The 20,601-nt window shown below is 40.7% G+C and overlaps 1 protein-coding gene across 2 annotated transcripts in view; it reads left to right on the forward strand.

Moving 5' to 3' along the window:
• Positions 1-20,601, forward strand: part of LOC122548984 (putative C-mannosyltransferase DPY19L4) — a 100,544-nt gene that overhangs the window by 59,804 nt on the left and 20,139 nt on the right. For both annotated transcript variants that reach the window (XM_043688044.2, XM_043688045.2), the window contains exons 12-17: positions 2,289-2,447; positions 9,122-9,241; positions 10,263-10,383; positions 10,479-10,535; positions 12,485-12,567; positions 18,611-18,743. In XM_043688044.2, the coding sequence (XP_043543979.2) occupies positions 2,289-2,447; positions 9,122-9,241; positions 10,263-10,383; positions 10,479-10,535; positions 12,485-12,567; positions 18,611-18,743 (673 nt within the window). The remainder of the gene's footprint in view (positions 1-2,288; positions 2,448-9,121; positions 9,242-10,262; positions 10,384-10,478; positions 10,536-12,484; positions 12,568-18,610; positions 18,744-20,601) is intronic.

The following is a 20,601-nucleotide window of genomic DNA, read 5'->3' on the forward strand; positions in this document are numbered from 1 at the left end:
GATAAAGAATTTTTCATGATATCTTTTCTAAGTTCAAAATGCATTAATTTTCATTTTATATTCTCTTCGGTTTACATTTTTGGATATGCTGAAGTAACAATCAAAACAAATTTGATGAATTTCTTAATATTTTATATGCTTCAATGAAGTTTTGCCCTTAACCACCATCTGTTTAGACTGTAAATCTTAGTCTTGGCAGATCATTCCTCATTTCTGCTGTACTCATCAGGTCTACTCGTCCTTGTTGGTGTTCTTTCTCATGCAAGCAAGTATTTTTGTGGATTGACTATCCATACTGAACCTAAAGCTAAACACAATGTTCCATGTAGGTTCTGTTGGTACGCTGTAAAGCATTAACATAACTTTTGTGGGCTTGTAGTCTACCTTCCTGACTAGATAACCTGCTAACTTGCTTTGCAGTGTATGACTTTAACATACATTTTTCATCTTTGATCACCTTCCTTTTTTCCCTGCGCTAATTCATTTACTTTTTTGCTTGCATACTCCTCATCTTGTGTCAAGCTATGTATAACATTTTACATTTAACATTGCTAAAATTTAAATTGTTGTATGTCTACCTAATCTGAGCCTTTTGAAAATCTTTGATTGCTGGATGTGCCTCTTCTATTTTATTTTGTGAAATCACCAAGTTTGAGTGTTTGTGTCCAGGTTAATTATGTGGGTAAAGGACAAAAAGATTTGCCTGATTCCACTCCTCCAACATCTTTTCCCAATCCCACTCAATGTGATTTTATACTTTCTATAAGTGCTGTTTCTCCCTTTTGGGTATTTTATATTTTGGTTTTGATTTGCCTAGTATTTAACAGGCAGTATGCCATCCCAGTTGATAATGCTTGGCAGAGGATGACATAGAGTCTGCACAGATATATAGAAAGGTTAATGGGCAAAAGCCTTGGTAGATAGAATAAAATGTGAGGTTATGTACATTGGCAGAGAAAATAGCAGAGCTGAATGTGCTTAAATGGGCAAAGACTGCAGAAAGCTGCAATACAGAAGGATTTGGGTATCCTTGTGCATGAATTACAAAAAGCTAACATCCTAGATCAGTAGGGAATAAGGAAGACAACTACTTTTTTTTATTATTTCAAAGAAAATAGAGTATAAAATACAGAAGTCATGCTAAATCTATACAAGGCACTGCTGAGACCACAACTGTGAGCAGCTTTGGTCCCTTATCTAAGGAATGATCTATTGGCATTGGAAAGTCCAGAGAAGGTTGCAGTCCAGAGAAAGTTCATGTGTGGAGGGACTGTCTTATGAGGAGAGATTGAGGAACTTGGGCTTGTACTCATTTGGAGTTTAGAAGTCTAAGAGGAGACCTTGTTGTTGGGGCAACCTGACAGAATGCGAGACTGTTTCTCCTTGTGGGAGTGTCTAGGACCAAGGGCATAATCTCAGAATAAAGGGTCACACATTTAAAACCGAGATGAAGAAGATTTTCTTTTGAGGTTCGTCAGTCTATTGAATTCTTTACCACAGAAGGCTGTCAGGGTTGGGTAATAAGTGTATTCAAGGCTGAAATAGATTTTTAATCAGTTAGGGAATGAAAGGTTTTGGGGACAAGCCAGGAAAGTGGGGTTGAGCATTATCAGATTATTCATGATTTCATTGAATAGCAGAGCAGTCTTAATGGGCTCAATGGCCTACTTCTGCTACGACATGTTATAGTTTAAGGAAAGTAATACCAATATTGGTGCTTTTGAATTAACTGCTGAGCTGTCATTGGGTATATAAGAATACGCTCCATTGTAAAGTTTGTGATGCTTCACATAAGAATTAAGTATATTTGTTAGCACAAGCGAACAGAGCAGAAATTATCCCCCAAAATTCCCATTTTTTTCTAAGTGCATCTGAACAGAAACAAAGGAAAGAATTACAACCTTAGCTTAAAATATTCAGGATAATTTGAGTTTGTGTATGTGTATTTCATATGTAATAATAACTACGATCATCTTTATCCATTTCAGAAGAATATTGGACTCTTGTATAACTTAACAGCTATATCATGATGAGGTTGTATTAGTTGCTTTGCACGGAGTGCTTTGGATTTTTGTTTTAAAACTTTTTTCCTTATATAAATGTTAACTTATTTCTTGAGCAAATATTTTTGCATTTTGATGTTTAAATTCGATTTTATTGGAATATGTGGTTAGTTCACTTTCTGAAGTTGCGAATGTTTAGATCAGGAAGATGAGTAGAAATATTGGCTGTATGTCCCACTCTTGTTACTGTGTGTAATGTGTATTTTTCTCTCTCTTTTAACTTAGAGACTTCAATACAAACTTGCTGCTCTGTCAGGAAACCTTCCAGACCCCATCACAGGAATTCTTTATCCGACTGACCCAGACCTGTCTACTCCCATTTTGTATGTCTGTGTTGCTTATCTGCTTTTTCTCAACATTGGAAGTAGTTTCCAGGAAGTTTCGGTAAGGAAGGAAGCAAAACATTATCATCTAGGAGTATTGCTTGTGTGTACCTAAAAGATTTAGCTCAGTAGCCAAAGAAATATTCCACAATAAATGATTATCATAGTCTCCCAGTACCTTGCGATTAAGATTTACATGTATAAAATCATGTTAAAATGTTTATCACGGGGCTGAAGGATTAATTTATTAAATTGAATGTGCAGTGGATGAGAACGAGTGAGCGATATTGGATGCATTCAACTAATTCTAAGACGTGCCTCATAATTTGTTTGATGAATGTTATGCTCATTAATTTGAGAGCTACTGGGGCTGAGCAAGAAACCTTCCCAGGTATTTCATTCCAGATCTATTTTTGCAATTGTTTTACATGTAGGAAGTTATAACAAGAGTGTACGAGACAACCAAAGAATCTTAGCTGAATGCAATTTTTAATACAACTCAAAACCCAGTCATGTTTTATTTCATAGATTATACATTCCTTCAGCATGGAAATAGGCCGTCCAGCCCAACAAGACACTCTGAAGAGTAACCCACCCTACATTTACCCCTAACCTACACATCCCTGAACACTATGGGCAATTTAGCATGGCCAGTTCACCTAACCTGCACATCTTTAGATTGTAGGAGAAAACCGGAGCACCCAGAGGACGACGCAGAGACGGGGAGAATGTGCAAACTCCACACATACAGTCGCCTGAGGCTGGAATCGACCTGGGTCCTTGGCCCTGTGAAGCAGCAGTGCTAACCACTGAGCCACTGTGCCACTAACTAATCTTTGGGATGAAACTGTGCCCTTATCCGTTGATGTGTAGAAGCTTCAATATGTTCACTAACTTTGAGATCTTTCCATTTGCGAGAACTGTGCTGAATTAGTATTCCATTTCAGATGATTGCACCCAGAGTGCTTATATTCTAAATGGTGCATTCAGTCACTGTGACAACAGAGCAAGCCATTTGAGGCAGGGAAGAATGATGGTTAAATTTCATCATTACCAACATCATCACCTCAGAATGACTCATTATAGCAATGTTTTGATCTTTAGATCTAACTAAATTTAATTTAATCTATAATTGTAATCTGATATAAAAATAGAGCATTTATTCTGCAAGAAGATAACTTTTGAATTTAGAAAGCTGAGCCAGAGAGAATAAATCCCTTTGAAATGAGATAAAATCATCCTTGTACAAATACTTCACGATTATCTTTAAATTATGTTCTTTATATTTATAAATGACTCAAAAATAGGTGGTGGGACAGGTAGTATCGAGGATGCAGGGAGACCATAGAAAGACTTGGACAGATTGGGAAAGTGGGCAAAGAAAAGGCAAATGGAATACAGCGAATTGAAGGGAATTGAATTGAATTGATCGTCACGTGTACTGAGGCACAGTGAAAAGCTTCGTCTTTTGAGCAATACAGGCAGATCAGAGTTAAGTAGCGTAGATAAGTAAATAATAGGTAAACAGCAGCAAAAACAAAATCGCAGGTACAGGCAAATGTGAAGAGTTTGTGAGTCCTTTCAGTATTCTAACAACAGTAGGGTAGAAACTGTTTCGAAACTGGCTGGTGCGTGTGTTCAGGCTTCTGCACCTTTTTCCCTGATGATAGAGGTTGTAGAAAAACATTGCCAGGGTGGGATGGATCTTTGAGAATGCTGGCAGCCTTTCCTTGACAGCAGGCCTGGTAGATGGATTCTGTTCATGGGAGATTGGCCTTTTTGATTGTCCAGGCCGAGTTCACCACTCTGTAACAGTCTCCGATCTTAAATGGTACAGTTGCCATACCAGGTAGTGTTACATCCAGACAGAATGTTCTCGATGGCGCACCTATAAAAGTTGGCAAGGGTATTCGCAATCATGCCAAATTTCCTCAGCTGCCTGAAGAAGAAGAGATGTTGGACCTTTGTAACCAGTGTGTCCACGTGAAGAGTCCAAGAAAGCTTGTTGTGGATGACCACTCCCAGGAGCTTGACACTCTCCACTCGTTCCACCTCTGTGCTGTTAATGTGTAGAGGGGGCATGACTAACATCCCGCCAAAAGTCAATAATATGTTCCTTAGTTTTGCCGGCATTGAGAGCTAGGTTGTTCTCAGTGCACCATTTTTCCAGGTCTTCCATCTCCTGTCTTTAGTCGTTTTGTCAGCATCTGAGATTCGACCGACTATGGTGGTGTCATCAGCGAACTTGTAAATGGCATTAGTCTGGTATTTGGTGATGCAGTGAGTACAGTAGGAGGCTGAGTATGCATCCCTGGGGGCTGCAGTGTTGAGTGTTAGTGAGGATGAAATGTTGTCCCTAATCTTCACTGATTGTGGTCTCTGGGTCAGGAAACTGAGGTTCCAATTGCAGAGAGTGGGGCTTAGTTCGAGATCACTAAGTTTAGTAATCAGTCTCTAGGGGATAATAGTGTTGACTACAGTTCAGCCTTCAATGAATAGGATTCTTACATAGCTGTTCTTGGTGTCAAGATGTTTGAGGGAGGAGTGAAGGGCAAGTGATATGGCTTCTGACATGGATTGGTTGGTCCGATAGGCAAATTGGAGTGGGTCAAGAGGAGTGGGGAGGCTGAAGTTGATTAATGCCATAACCAGCCTTTCAAAGCACTTCATGACCACCAAAGTTAGGGCCCTGGGCGGTAGTCATTGAGATATGCTTAGGCACAGAGATAATGTTGGCCCTCTTGAAACAGGCAGGGACAGTGGCCTGCTGCAGGGAAAGGTTGAAGATGACCGAGAAGACCTCTGCCAGTTGATCTGTGCATGCTCTGAATGCACGGCCTGGTACTCCGTCTGGTCCTATCACTTTCCTTGGATTCACACGAAGGAAAACTGATCTGACCTGTGATGCAGTGATTGTTGGGATGGGTTTGTCAGGACTTGTTGGAAGCGTGTTACCTCTCTGCAAAAAGTCTGCTCAAAGTGAGCACAGAAGGCATTGAGACAATCTGAAAGAGATATGTTATTGTCTGCTATCTTGAACTGTCTCTTCTTAGATCCTGTGATGTCATTCAGTCCTTGCCATAGTCGCCGGGTGTCTGCCTGGGTCGCTAGTTTGGATCGGTATTGGTCCTTGGCTCTCTTAATGGCTTTGCGAAGGTCATATTTGGATTCCTTATATTTGAGTGGGTCTCCTGCTCTGAAGGCCTCACGCCTGGTTTTTAGCAGGTTCTGTATGTCCAGGGTTTCCTGTTGGGGAACACGTGGATTGACTTCCCCGGTCTGCAGTCCTCCACACACTTGCTGATAAAGTCTGTGATGGTGGTGGTGTGGGAATGTGTGTGAGATTATGCACTTGGCAGCAAGAATAAAGGTATAGACTTTCTAAATTAGGAAAGGCTTTGGAAATCTCAAGCATAAAGAGACTTGGGAGTCAAAGCTCAGGATTCTCATGCAGGTTTAGTTGACAGTTAGGAAGGCAAATGCAATGATGGTATTCATTTTGAGAAAGATAGGTTCCAAGAGCAGCATACTGCTGAAGCTCTGGTCAGACCACTTTTGGAATATTGTGAGCAGTTTTGGGGTGCACATCTGAGGAATATTGTGCTGGTGTTAGAGGAGGTTTACAAAAATAATCATGGGGCTGAAGGGCTTACCAGATGAGGAGCAGTTGAGGACTCTGGGTCTGTACTCAGTGGAGTTTAGAAGAATGAGGGATGGATTTGATTGAAATTTGCAGAATACTGATAAGCCTAGATAGAGTTGGTGTGAAGAAGATGTTTCCACAAGACTAAGACTGAGGGCACAGCCTTAGATTGAAGGGGCCCTTTTAGAGCTGACTTGAGGAATTTATCCAGCCAGAAAGTGATGAATCTGTGGAATTGTTTGCCACAGAACGATGTGGAGGCCAAGTCATTGAGTGTATTTAAGACAGAGATAGATAGATAGGTTCTTGATTAGTAAGGGAATCAAAGGTTACAGGGAGATGGCAGGAAATGGGGTTGAGAATCGAGTTAGCTATGAATGAATGGTGGAATAGATTTGATGCGCCAATTGGCCTAATTCTTTCTCATGTCTTATTGTCTTATCAGCTACATGGTAACAGCTTGTTGATGACTAACATAGGTAGTCGCAAATTTCAATACCCATAAATGTGCCTTATTATTCCTAACTTTGAGGGCTAAATCGTTCATTTTTTAGAAGAAGATCTAATTTTTCTAATGTAAGCGTAAGAGTATTCTACATGCAATATTGTATTTTTAAATTCATTCTCAGGCCTTGGCATTACTGATCAGGCCGTGTGTGTTGCACATCCCTAATTGTATTGACCCTGTGGTCGAGAAACAAACACAGAGCACAGTCTAATGTAGTTGAGATAATAATCCAATTCCATCTTTAATGCTTTGATTCTGTTTCTACCATACTCTGAGATGTTGCATTCCAGACCTTAATCATATACTGCCTAAAAGAGTTTCCCCTCATGTCACCAAGTTGCTACAGTGTATGTGATGCACATTGCTGCAGTTGTGCTTCAGTGTTGTGGAAATGAATGTTTAATGTGGTGCTGAGTAAACGGATTCCTTTAACCTGGATATTGTCCAATACCTTTGTTGGATCCACGAGCATCCAGGTAAGCAGGAAAGATTTCAACACGTTCCTGATTGGATGCCTTGTAGATGGTGGACAGACTTTAGGGAGTTGGGAGGTGAGTTACATACCAGTGAATGCCCAGCCTCTGGCTTGTTCTTGTAGCCACAATATTTAGATGGCTAGTTCAGTTCTGTTTCTGGATCAGTGGTAACCTGCAGGACACGGATGATATGGGCTTCAGTGATAGTATTAGCATTGAATGTCAAGGGTGGTGATTCTCCCTTGTTGGTTGTTGCCTGTGTCATGAACTTTACTTGCTACTTATCAGCCAATGCCTAGAAGTTGTTTAAGTTTTGTTGCATATGGACACTGCTTGCATCAGTTCCTGTGAAGTTGTGAAGTGCGTTGTGCACTATTCAATCATTATTGAACATATATAACTGTGACTTTGTAATGAGGGGGCGTGTCACTTATGAAGCATCTGAAGATGCTTAGGCCTAGGACTCTCAAAGAATATTTGCTGCAATGACCTGAGTCTGAGATGATTGACCTCCAACAACTCAAACTTCTTCCTTTGCACTGGGTATGACTGCGACTAATGGAGAATTTTCCACCTGATTCCTGTTGACTTCACTTTTTTGCTGAACTTCCATGGTGGCATATTCAATTAAATTCTGCTTTGATGTCAAGGGCAATCACTATCATATTTGGAATTCAGCTTTTCTTGTTCCTGTTTGGACCAAGGCTGTAATGAGATCAGGATGGCTCTGTTGAAACCAAAACTGAGATCAGTGAGCAAGTTATTACTGAATATCAAAGTGTCCCTCACTTTGCTGACAGTATTGAGTAGCCTAATGAATTAGTAATTGGCTAGATCAGATTGGTCTGACTTTATTAGGATATACCAGGGCAATTTTCCACTTTGTCAGATCGATGCTAGTGTTGTAATTGGCTGGAAGACAGGCTTACTATGGAGCACAGATCTTCAGTGCTAATGCTTGAAAGGAACCTGGGCTCATTCTATTCAGTGTCTTCAGCCATTGTCTTGCACATAGCAAGCTCCCTCAAGCAGAAATATGGCAATGACCATATAATCTATTTTTTTAAATGATATTGATAGATCCCATAGTTGTCTTTAAAATAGAGCCATGGGATCATTATGTCCATTTGAGAGGGAAACCAGGGGTTTAGTTTAGTACCTCACCTGTAAGACAGCACCTACAGTGGCTCAGTGCTGTCCAGGAGAGAGAGAGCTTTCTGACTCTGATATGAGAAAGCTGCTAATTGAGCTACCAGGCTGTCACAATGCTATTCATTTTATTCTTTGTAGTGACTTAATGTAACTGAATGGCTTCCTCAGCCATTTCAGTGGGCATTTAAGAGCTCAGCAGATCAGTGTTGGATTGGAGTCAGAGGCTTACACATATTAAAAAGTGACATGTCTGAATTCTCAGTGACAGTCAGGATTTCACAACCATCTAGTAGCTTCACGGAGTTGAATTCTCAGACCTTGTTGAGGTCAGGAATATCTGTGCTGGCCAACTTGCAATTTTCATATCTCATATCCTGTGCCAGCCATTTTTGTCAAATATCTTCAGGACTGGCAGCATAACCCACCACCCCATGAGTCAGTTAGCCAGTTAGGTTCATTAAGAAGTCTGATCGCCAATGAAAGAGAAGCTGGAGGTTTCAGGAATTGGGGGGGGGGGGAGGTTTCAGGAATTGGGGGGGGGGGGGGGGGGTGCAGCGGTGGGTAGGGAAGTACCAAAGCTCCAGACAGATCTGGAGAGGGATTTTACTCTCCCACAGTTGTAGACTATCAATTTCTTTTCTGTTTATTTAGATTTAAAAAAGATTGGTGAGAGACCACATTTTTTATCCTTAAGTGGAACTGATTACTCCTCCAAATCTGACTGGCCCTCCAGCTTCAAGAGCTGCCTGTTGCCTTTAGGTAGACAAGAAACTTGTATCCATATCAATTAGTAGGATGTCCTTGTCAAAATTCCAGGAAGTGTGGGTTCGACAGGATCAACATTACGGATTTGATAGACTGGAACCCTCATTGTGCACAATGTTTTGTTTTTAGCTCATTTCACTGAAATCATGTAGAGTTTGGTGTAGTTATTTGCCTTCTCTGTTTTCCTTCAGTGATATACCTCAAAAAAGTGATGGCTCACTAGAGAATATGGTGATTGGTGAGAGGCCAGAGGTGGTTTACCACATGTTCCATATGGTGCTTTTTGGTTCATTGGCTCTGATGTTCCAAGGGTAAGTGTGCTGGTGGAAATCCTATCGGTTGTTTTTAAAGTGATGCCTAGAAATAAGAACTCTAGTTCTTGGAACTTGCACGCGATTATGCCGTAGATGAAAGAATGCTAGTAATCCATCACAAATCTCATTGCAGAAGTTTGTTTTAAAATTGCTAATAATAACTGCTGAATTGATTAAGATTCAGTCACATATTCATGTTTCAGTTCAAAAATCATTAGTGTCAAGTCGGGTGAGGGAGTTAATTTGCTATTATGCTAAATCCATCAATAGATTTTAAAAAGAATAAAAATAAATGACTTTGCTTCCATGCAGATTAATTTCAGAATTATGATGCCTTAATTTTGTGACTTTTGTAAAAGATAACAGTAAACTTTGTGTCGGTGAGAAAGAAAGATGCAACCAATTTGATCCTATCATCACCTGACATTCACATGGGCACCTTCCAATGCATAATAGTCTGCACAGGAACCATGTGTTACTTTCTATCTTTGTTCAGTCTACTGATGATGAGTTTAGCATTCCCATTTCTACCCTGTTTTTAAGATCCATTGTCCAGTAGCTTAGAGTCACCACAGTATGAAGCTTCGTCCTTCATTGTCTGTACAGCTTAGATTGACACCTTAGTGATTTTTCCAATGAACATAAAATTACTACTGTTCAAAAGATTTAAGTATTGCAATTTGTGGTAGGGTGGCAACTCTTATTTCACACAAGTTTTAAATTAACTTTTAAAAGGGGTGGACCAGAAAATAAGTACCAGTAAGATGTAGCTAGTATCTGGAAATCAAATACACTTTTCTACTGTTGGGGTGTACATTAGATCTTGCCACTGTTTATCCTTCTTGTGCTAAGATAGTCAGTTTAGTTAGTACCAGCAGGTGGTGCTGTTGAGCTTCTTATATGTAATAGGGCTCACAATTCTGACTGGTTGACCTGGCTAATTTTTGCTTATGGTGTTTATTGCAAAAGCTTGAAGGGTTGCCTGTAATAACTGTTGCTGTGCATTGTGTTTTCACAGCTTAAAGTATTTATGGACTCCTTATGCCTGTATGTTCACTGCCTTTGGTGTTTGCTCTCCTGAGATGTGGATGACTGTATTTAAGTGGTTGCGACTAAGAACAGTGCCTCCAGTGCTGCTGGTGAATTTAGAACACTCCTTTAGAGAATTGAAGATCAAAAGTTTTTAGAATTCTTTTTTACAGAAGTAATTTTTTTTATTCTTTTTTAAATTTAGGCAGTTATGTTAAGCACTGCAGTTCCAACAATAATAGGGTTCAGCATGTGGAAGGATGTGAGTACATGTGCACGTTTCTGTTTCACTACTGAGATATGTTAACATGTCATATCTGATATGTCTTGAAATCCTTTATGAAAATGCACAGTAATTCAGGTAATATAAAGATGGTGGAAGGCAATTTCTGGGCAGGTGATGACCGTTTTTAGTTCTTGGCTAAGCTAATGGTATAGTTTGCTTAATTGACTTTAAATAGGACTCATTTTCGTTTGCTTTAAAGTTAGATAATTGAGAACTGGTTAATCCATTGCCCCGTGGTTGAGGAATAAGAAATGTAGAAAGAAGTAAAAATGAGATAAGGAAGGTCTGGGGAAGTTTAAAAGATTGTGGTTAAAATGCAGAAAAAAGCAAAAGCGCATATAAGGATATAATGGGTAAAATAATAGTTAAAAAATGGGTGGGACTAAAAGTGGAAGGAAGCATCCTTTGCTTGGAAATGAAGAGAGTGAAAATGTTTAAATATTCACCTTATGTTTGTTATGATTCTGTTAACGTCCATTAATATTCAAAGAGAAATCTGGTTGCACTGTGGTTAACTTACAGAACTACACCAAAACATTTTCTACTTTTATACAAAAACAGACTTTACTGTTATGAAAAGAATTAGGCAAAACAAGCAGTTATTACCATTACATTCTAGTTTGTAACGGCAAATCCTACAAACTCGGTTCTACACTTTATCTACCTGCCCCTCGAGTTCCCTTACATATTTCAAGAATCTTTAAAGTTTAGTCAGTTCTTTAGGGGTCAACCTAAAGATATACCGCAGCGCTCCAGAAGTGTTTTTAAAAGTGGTAATGAATCTAAAAAAACCATGTGATTCAGATAATAAGCACCCAGAATTTTGAAGGATACTGAGAAAAGAAAGCAGTGGCACTCATCATCATTTTCAAACAAATTTATGTTAAATGAAGAAAAACCTGATATGGTCAACTGTTCAAAAATGTGAAATTAGATTCCCAGGAAACATAGGTCACTAAATAATCTTGGTTCAGAGGTAATTTCTGGAAATGAGTGCACACATAGTAAAGCGCAGACTAGTCATGGATTTATAAAGGACAGGTCATGGTTGACAAACTTAATTTATTTCTTTTAAGGAAGTCACAGGGAATCTGTCTAAAGAGAATGCAGTGAATGTTCTTTGTATCTGGATACTTAGAACTATTTGATCAGATGCTGCATAGGAAATTGCCAAGAAATGAACGAACACGAATATCAAAGCCACATGGATGAAGCGACCTGCTAGGGCGGAAAGCAAAGGATAGGAATTAGTAGATTGTTTTTCAGCTCAGTGTGATTGGCTAACTTTTATGTTGCAAGCATCTCTCTTGTTTTCCATTTCTATCAGAGGCTTTGACTGGAGCAAGCTGAATCATATTGAAGTTGGCTGAAACTTTAAAAGAGAGGCTGGGAAACCACAGAAAAATGCAGGGTATTAAGTGAATAAAACCTTACTATTTAGGGCATTGTTTCATCTCGAGTCAGCTGCAGTCAAGTTGAGGGAGCCCCCAGTCTAATCTGCCTTTGTAATGCTTCTGTAGACCAGTCTCACAGTCCAAGCTGCTTATCTATAATGTCTTGCATAGTGGATTTAGCAGCAAACTATCTTGGGTGATGCTAAAAAAATGGTCACTTTTTGTTGAGGTTCTGAAGGATGGATGGTGACTATGGAACTGTACTATGGAACTGTTATAGCTTCAGGAAAAGGGGCAAGGTCAGATTTTTAATCAGTAAGGGAATCAAGGTTATGGGGAAAAGGGTGGACAGTTGAGTGAGGATTATCAAATCAGCCACAGCCACACTGAATGACAGAGAGACTTACTAAACTGGTCTACTTTTGATCCTATGTATTATGTCGAAAGCAAATTGTGTCATAACAGTGCATTTCACTTGGCGTTAATCCAGCTGATCATCATGCATTTAACTTAAAGTACTTTGCACATCAGTTCTTTCCAGATGTAATGGCCGAACTCTCTGAACTTCAGGAATTTTATGATTCTGATACTGTAGAGCTGATGAGCTGGATTAAGTAAGTATAAATTTTGTGTATGTGTCTGTAGGTGTGAATGTATTCTTTAGTAAAATCAGTAGCTAGAAATAAATGAAAAGTGGCCTGACAACAAAGACCTTGCGTCTCATCCACATGGTACCACTGGCAGTCTACAGATACCACACTGTGTCCTGATCCAGTGCATCAGTTGATGACCTAAATAATTCAGCTAACGTTGACATGGGGGTACTTTCTACATGGTACATATGTGAACCAAATGCAGTCAATTCGGCACAGTCAAAGTGCTGATTGATCTAGCTTTTGCTGCTAATGTATATTTAATTGCCAGCTCTTGAATTTAATTGAGGATTCTCGGTTTTAGCCCAATTCTCTCAGGGCAGAACGTAATCTTCCATTTGTTATCAAGTTTAGATGATAAGCTGAACATGTTTGGGTAAAGCCACGGCAGTTTGTTCAGACAGAAACCAGATTATCTGTTAGTTCAGAGTGGCACGTGTCCTACTGGAAGCAGTATCACCAGTCTGCACAACTGAACCTTTTCAACAGATCCTACTCAGCATACAGCTGAGCCAGACAACTTTAGCTGAATACTCCCAACTTCATGCATAATCGCATTTTCATTTGATGCCTGACATTGCATTTTGTTACAGAAATTATGCATCAGTGAGCCTTCAAAACACATTACCTTGTATAGAACTATATCTTAGAAGCAAAAGAATTTACATTTTATACTGTGAACCTAGTAACAACTTAATAGGTCAGAAGCAGGAGTGAAAACGTATTCAACTCCAATCACTGTAGTTTCTCTTAACGTTTGCAGCATAATTTTTTCTCTTGTCTGGTAATGAAGATAGCTAAAGTAATTTCCTGAGGAAATTGAAAGCCATTCATTTCAAAATATTTTCAATCCCCAAAATTCTCTTCTATCCTCCTGTTTCTGATTTAGTTTCAAATACTTTGTTCTGTACAATTGGTGGTGGTATCATATAGAGCGATTAGAGTCATAGAGATGTACAGCATGGAAACAGACCCTTCGGTCCAACCCGTCCATGCCGACCAGATATCCTAACCCAATCTAGTCCCACCTGTCAGCACCCGGCCCATATCCCTCCAAACCCTTCCTATTCATATACCCATCCAAATGCCTCTTAAATGTTGCAATTGTACCAGCCTCCTCCACTTCCTCTGGCAGCTCATTCCAAACACGTGCCACACTCTGCGTGAAAAAGTTGCCCCTAGGTGTCTCTTTTATATCTTTCCCCTCTCACCCTAAACCTATGCCCTCTAGTTCTGGACTCCCCGACTCCAGGGAAAATACTTTGTCTATTTATCCAATCCATGCCCCTCATAATTTTGTAAACCTCTATAAGGTCACCCCATAGCCTCCAACGCTCCAGGGAAAACAGCCCCAGCCTGTTCAGCCTCTCCCTGTAGCTCAGATCCTCCAACCCTGGCAACATCCTTGGAAATCTTTTCTGAACCCTTTCAAGTTTCACGTCTTTCCGATAGGAAAGAGACCAGAATTGCACGCAATATTCCAACAGTGGCCTAACCAATGTCCTGTACAGCCGCAACATGACCTCTAACCCCTGTACTCAGTACTCTGACCAATAAAGGAAAGCATACTAAATACCTTCTTCACTATCCTCTCTACCTGCGACTCCACTTTCAAGGAGCTATGAGCTTGCATTCCAAGGTCTCTTTGTTCAGCAACACTCCCTAGGACCTTACCATTAAGTGTATAAGTCCTGCTAAGATTTGCTTTCCCAAAATGCAGCACCTCGCATTTATCTGAATTAAACTCCATCTGCCACTTCTCAGCCCATTGGCCCATCTGGTCCAGATCCTGTTGTAATCTGAGGTAACCCTCTTTGCTGTCCACTACACCTCCAATTTTGGTGTCATCTGCAAACTTACTAACTGTACCTCTTATGCTCACATCCAAATCATTTATGTAAATGACAAAAAGTAGAGGGCCCAGCACCAATCCTTGTGGCACTCCACTGGTCACGGGCCTCCAGTCTGAAAAACAACCCTCCACCACCACCCTCTGTCTTCTACCTTTTGAGCCAGTTCTGTAACCAAATGGCTAGTTCTCCCTGTATTCCGTGAGATCTAACCTTGCTAATCAGTCTCCCATGGGGAACTTTGTTGAACGCCTTACTGAAGTCCATATAGATCACATCTACTGCTCTGCCCTCATCAATTGTCTTTGTTACTCTGACCCATTTTCCACATGCAATAAAATGGATTTTTGATGTTGAATTTGATTTTTTAAAATGGTTTGTGCCATTTGCCATAATTTCTTTAAAACAACAAAACTTGTGGCAGGAGAAGGCATTTCAGTCCATTCGTTACGCTCATGGCTGATCCTCTGTCAGTGCCATATCCCTTGATACCTTTAATCTATAAAAATTAATCTGTCTTTTTCGAGGATATATTCAGTGACTTGGCCTCCATTGTTTTCTGGTAGTAAATTGCACACATTCACGCTCTCCTTTTTAGTGAAGAAGTCTTTTGTTACCTCAGTTCTAAATGGTCTAATCTGTCCCTTGAGACTGTGTCCCCTGGTTCTAGACTCCCCAACCAGGGAATCTAGTCTATCCAACCCTGTCGGAATTCTATATGGTTCAATCAGATCCCCTCTCATCCTTCTAAATTCTAGTCTCTCCTCTTAGGTAAGTTGAACAGAGAATGATTAGGGAGAGGGTAGGGCCGATCTGGGATAGTGGAGGGAAATTGTGTGTGGAGTCTGAGCAGATAGGGGAAACCCGAAATGAGTTTTTTGCTTTAGTTTTCACCAAGGAAAGGGACCTTGTTGTAAATGAAAACTTAGAGGGAGCTGGGATACAGTCTTGACCAGATCAAGATTGATGTGCTAGAAATTTTGGAAAACATTAAGGTTGATAAGTCCCCAGGGCCAGACCAGATTTATCCTAGGCTTCTCCGGGAAGCGAGAAGGGAGGTTGCTAAACCGCTGGCGAGGATATTTGCCTCCTCACTCTCCACAGGAGTCGTACTAGAGGATTGGAAGGAGGTAAATGTTGTTCCTCTTTTCAAGAAGGATGATAGGGAAATCCCTGGCAATTACAGACCAGTCAGTCTTACGTCTGTGGTCAGCAAAGTTTTGGAAGGAATTCTGACGGATAGGATTTATGACTATTTAGCAAAGCATAGTGTGATTAAAGGCAGTCAGCATGGCTTTGTGAGGGGCAGGTCATGCTTCAGAAATGTTATTGAGTTCTTTGAGGAGGTGTCAAGACTGGTTGACGACGGTCGAGCAGTGGATGTGGTGTATATGGACTTCAGCAAGGCATTTGATAGGGTTCCCCATGGTAGGCTCATTCATAAAGTCAGGAAGTATGGGATACATGGAGATTTGACTATCTGGGTTCAGAATTGGCTGGCTGACAGAAAACAGAGTAGTTGTAGCTGGAAAATATTCTGCCTGGAGGTCAATGTTGAGTAGGTTCGCACAGGGCTCTGTTCTTGGGCCTCAGCTCTTTGTAGTTTTTATAAATGACTTGGATGAGGAGGTTGAGGGGTGGGTTAGTAAATTTGCAGGTGACACAAAGGTGGGAGGTGTCGTCAATAGTATCGAGGGCTACTGCAGGCTGCAGCGCGACATAGACAGGATGCAGAGCTGGGCTGAGAAATGTTAGATCACCCTGGATAAATGTGAAGTAATGCATTTGGAAGGTCAAACTCGAATGCTGAATATAGGATTAAAGACAGGATTCTTGGCAGTGTGGAGGAACAGAGGGATCTGGTTGTGCAAGTACATAGATCCCTGAAAGTTGCCACCCAAGTGGAGAGGGTTGTTCAGAAAGCATATGGTGTTTTGGCTTTTATTGACAGGGAGATCGAATTTAAGAGCCGCGAGGTTTTGCTGCAGCTCTACAAGTCCCTGGTGAGATCACACTTGGAATATTGTGTCCAGTTATAGTCGCCCTACTATAGGAAAGATACAGAGGCTTTGGAGAGGGTGCAAAGAAGCTTTACCAGGATGCTGCTGAGACTGGAGGGCTTGCCTTATGAAGAAAGGTTGAAAAAGCTCGGACTTTTCTCTCTGGAGAGGAGGAGGAAGAGAGGGGACCTGATCGAGGTATACAAGATAATGATCGGAATAGATAGAGTCAATAGCCAGCGACTTTTCCCCAGGGCAGGATTGACTGGTACGAGGAGTCATAGTTTGAAGACATTAGGAGGAAGATATAAATGAGACATCAGAGGTAGGTTCTTTACGCAGAGAGTTGTGAATGCATGGAATGCGTTGCCAGGTGTGAAAGTGGAAGCAGAGTCATTGGGGACGTTTAAGCGACAGCTGGACATGCACATGGATAGCAGTGAGTTGAGGGGTGCATAGGTTGTTACTATATTTTACATTAGGATTAAACCTCGGCACAACATCGTGGGCCAAAGGGCCTGTTTTGTGCTGTACTTTTCTATGTTCTATGTTCTAAGTTGGTGACATTCTTCTGCACTCTTTCTATGACAAGTATAACCTTTCTTAGGTAGGGATACCCAAACTGCGCACAATACTCAGGTGTAATCTCACCAAAGCCCTGTATAACTGCAGTAAGGCATCTGACCTCAGATCCTCTTGCAATGAAAGCCAATAGATCCTTTACTTTCATGATTGCTTGCTGTACCTGCCTGTCTATTTTTATTTATTCAAGTACAAGACACCCAGTTACCTATGTACATCCACACTTCCCAATTTATCACCATTTAATTAATGTCTGCCTTTCTGTTTCTTCACACTGAAATGTATAACTTCACATATATTTGTATTGTACTGCATCTGCCATGTGTTTGCCCACTCACTCAACTTTGTCTCAATCACCTTGAAGCTTCCTTACATTCTCTTCACCCCCCTCTTTCAGTCCCCCTCAGTTTTGCTTCATCAGCAAACTTGGAAATGTTTCATTTGGTTCCTTTATCTAGATCATTGATAATATATTATGTGTAGCTGGGGCACAAACACTGTCCTTGCACTAATTAGTAGCTGGCACCTGGAAAAAGACCCATTATTCCGACTCTGTCTGATAACTAATTCAATCAATGCCAGTGTATTACTGCTAATCCCAGTGCTTTAATTGTGGCCACTAATTCCTTTAGTAGGACCTTAACAAAAGCCATTTTAAAAAATGTATTAATTTACGGGATGTGGGTGTCACTGTTTACTCCGGTATTTATTGCCCATCCCTAATTACCCAGAGGGCAGTTAAGAGTCAACCACATTGATGTGGGTCTGGAGTCACATTTAGCCAGACCCTTAATGATAACAATTTCCTTCACTAAAAGATTTTAGTTAACTAAATGGGTTTTTCTGACAATCAGCAATGGTTTCATAGTCATCGTTAGATACTTAATTCTAGATTTTTATTGAATTCAAATTCCACCTTCTGCCACTGTCAGATTTGACTGGGCCTCTGGATTAAGTCCACTGATATACCACTAGGTTGTCACATCCCCATACCTGAAGATCCAAATACACCACATTCACTGGTTCTCCATTATCTGTTTTACAATAAATTTATTAAGCATGGTCTGCCTTTCTTAAACCCATGCTGACTCTGACCAATCCTGTTAATACTTTCCAAGTTATCATATTGAATAATTGGGATCCATCAGCAAGCTTTGGTTTCTGAACAAAAATGTTGTCAATTTCCATCATTTATGTGCTGATTCCAACCAAATAGAGAAACTACCATTCAAAAGATATGCTTCTAAATGGATGCTGTTGCCCTCTTTCCAACTTTTACATGAATCATGTATTAGTTTGCAGCTTCAAAGAGTGGGCAAGGCATTGACTGCTTTACAATATTGTGCTACACTGTATGTGAAGCACGTTAGAACATTCTGACTGAAGTGATGAGGAGCCTTCTAAGTGCAAGTTTGCTTGCTCATTGTTTGGATCCTTACAGTTTGTATAAATCTTTTTATACCAGTTAGCCAGGTTATTGGTGCCTTCGCTTCTAGTATTAGACACATTTTCCACTTATGTACTTTTAACATTTTGTTTTAACTTCAATTTTTTATTGCTTTTATTGTCTAGACGACAAACACCAACAGCTGCTGTGTTTGCAGGAAGTATGCAGCTTATGGGTACTGTGAAACTCTGTACTGGTCGAACAGTGACCACTCACCCACTCTACTCAGATAGGGACCTACGAAAACGGACAGAAGAGGTGAGTATCAAAAACAGGGATTGCTGAAAAAACCGAGCAGGTCTAATGCTGCTAGATCTGTGTTTTTCCAACAGTTTCTGTTTTTGTTTCTGATTTCCAGCATTTGCAGTTCTTTGTTTTTTTTATTGAGAAGAGGTGAGTACTTCTTGTAGACTTTAATCAGACATACACAATGTCATATGCTGGATATACTGAAATGACATTATTTATATTGATATTGAACCACTGACTTGAATCAGCATGTTTTAGGTGTTTGCCTCTATATAGACAGGATTAGTGGTACAATTAGAAAGTACATCATTAGTGGAAGAGAAGAATACAGTCACACAAAACACAAAAAAATCAATGAAATTGGCTCTAAAATCCAGTATGAACAAAGGAACTGGAAACAACAACTGTGAACCCAGCCTGACCAACCCTACAAGGTCCTCCTTACTGGCATCTGGGGGCATCGGCCAAATTTCAAGCAATGGTGCCAACAGCCTGACAGTCATAGTCACTGAATCGCACATTACAGAAAATGTCCCAGATGCTACTATTACCATCCCTGGGTATGTTCTGTCCCACCAGTTAGATATGTCCACAAGAAATTATCGGTGTGGGGGAGTTGCGCTGGGAGTCCTCAAAGTTGACTTGAACCCTATTGGGTGGGATCCAATGAAATATGGGCATGGGAACCTCCTAATTTCCACTTATTGCCTCCTAATTTCCACTGATGAATCATTACTGTTCAATGCTGTATAGCACATGGAGGGTGGTAAGGACACAGAATGTACTCTGGTGAGGGGATTCAATGTCTATTACCAAGAGTGGCTCATCAGCACTACTACTGTCCATATTGTCAGATCCTGATGGATTAGGTCTGCAGCAGGTGATGCGGAAACCAGCATAAGGAAAACTCTTACTGATTCTCTTCCTCTCCAGACTATTGTTGTGGATGTCGCTGTTCATGACAATATTGATAACAGTAAGCATTGTACAGTTCTTGTGGGGACAAAGTCCTAACTTCATATGAAGGATTTCCTCCATCCTGCAGTGTAGCATCAGCACTGTGCTAAATAGGACAGACTTCAAACAGGTCAAAGGGTCTGTTTCTGTGCCATGCATCTTTATGACTCTATCTAGCAACTGAAAACTGTTCATCAATCAGGCAATGTGAGCCATCAGCGGAAGAAAACATTCAACCGTAATCTGTAACCTTACGGTCTGGCATATCTCCCTCTCCACCTTTACTAAGCTGGGAGGTCAACCCAGGTTTAATGAAGAGTGTTGTTGGGCATGCCAGGATCAGTACTTGGCATACCTAAAAATTGGTTGACAACCTGCTGAAGCTACAACACAAGATTGTTTGCTGCTTGCACCGGATAGGGATATGTGATTCAACAACCAATGGATCAAACTCTGCGGTCCTGGCACTGAGTTGTGAAGGGTGGCAGACAATTAAGTAACAAACAGGAGGAGGAAGTGCCAAAAATATCCTTATCACCAATGATATTTGGGGGGGGGGGGGGGGGGGGTTGGGTGTCCAGGAAATTTGTATAAAAGACAAGTTTGAATTATTTGTTTCCATTTTCAACCATTTCCATTTCCATTTGGGCGGCACGGTGGTTAGCACTGCTGCCTCACAGCGCCAGAGACCCGGGTTCATTTCCCGCCTCAGGCGACTGACTGTGTGGAATTTGCATGTTCTCCCCGTGTCTGCATGGGTTTCCTCCGGGTGCTCCTAACACTAAATTGCCTGTAGTGTTAGGTAAGGGGTAAATGTCGGGGTATGGGTGGGTTGTGCTTCGGCGAGGCGGTGTGGACTTGTTGGGCCGAAGGGCCTGTTTCCACACTGTAAGTAATCTAATCTAATGTA

The sequence above is a fragment of the Chiloscyllium plagiosum genome, unplaced genomic scaffold (genome assembly GCF_037043375.1).
Source record: "Chiloscyllium plagiosum isolate Xiang-an unplaced genomic scaffold, Cpla_swu_hap1 HiC_scaffold_4, whole genome shotgun sequence".
Taxonomy (NCBI): Eukaryota; Metazoa; Chordata; class Chondrichthyes; order Orectolobiformes; family Hemiscylliidae; genus Chiloscyllium; species Chiloscyllium plagiosum.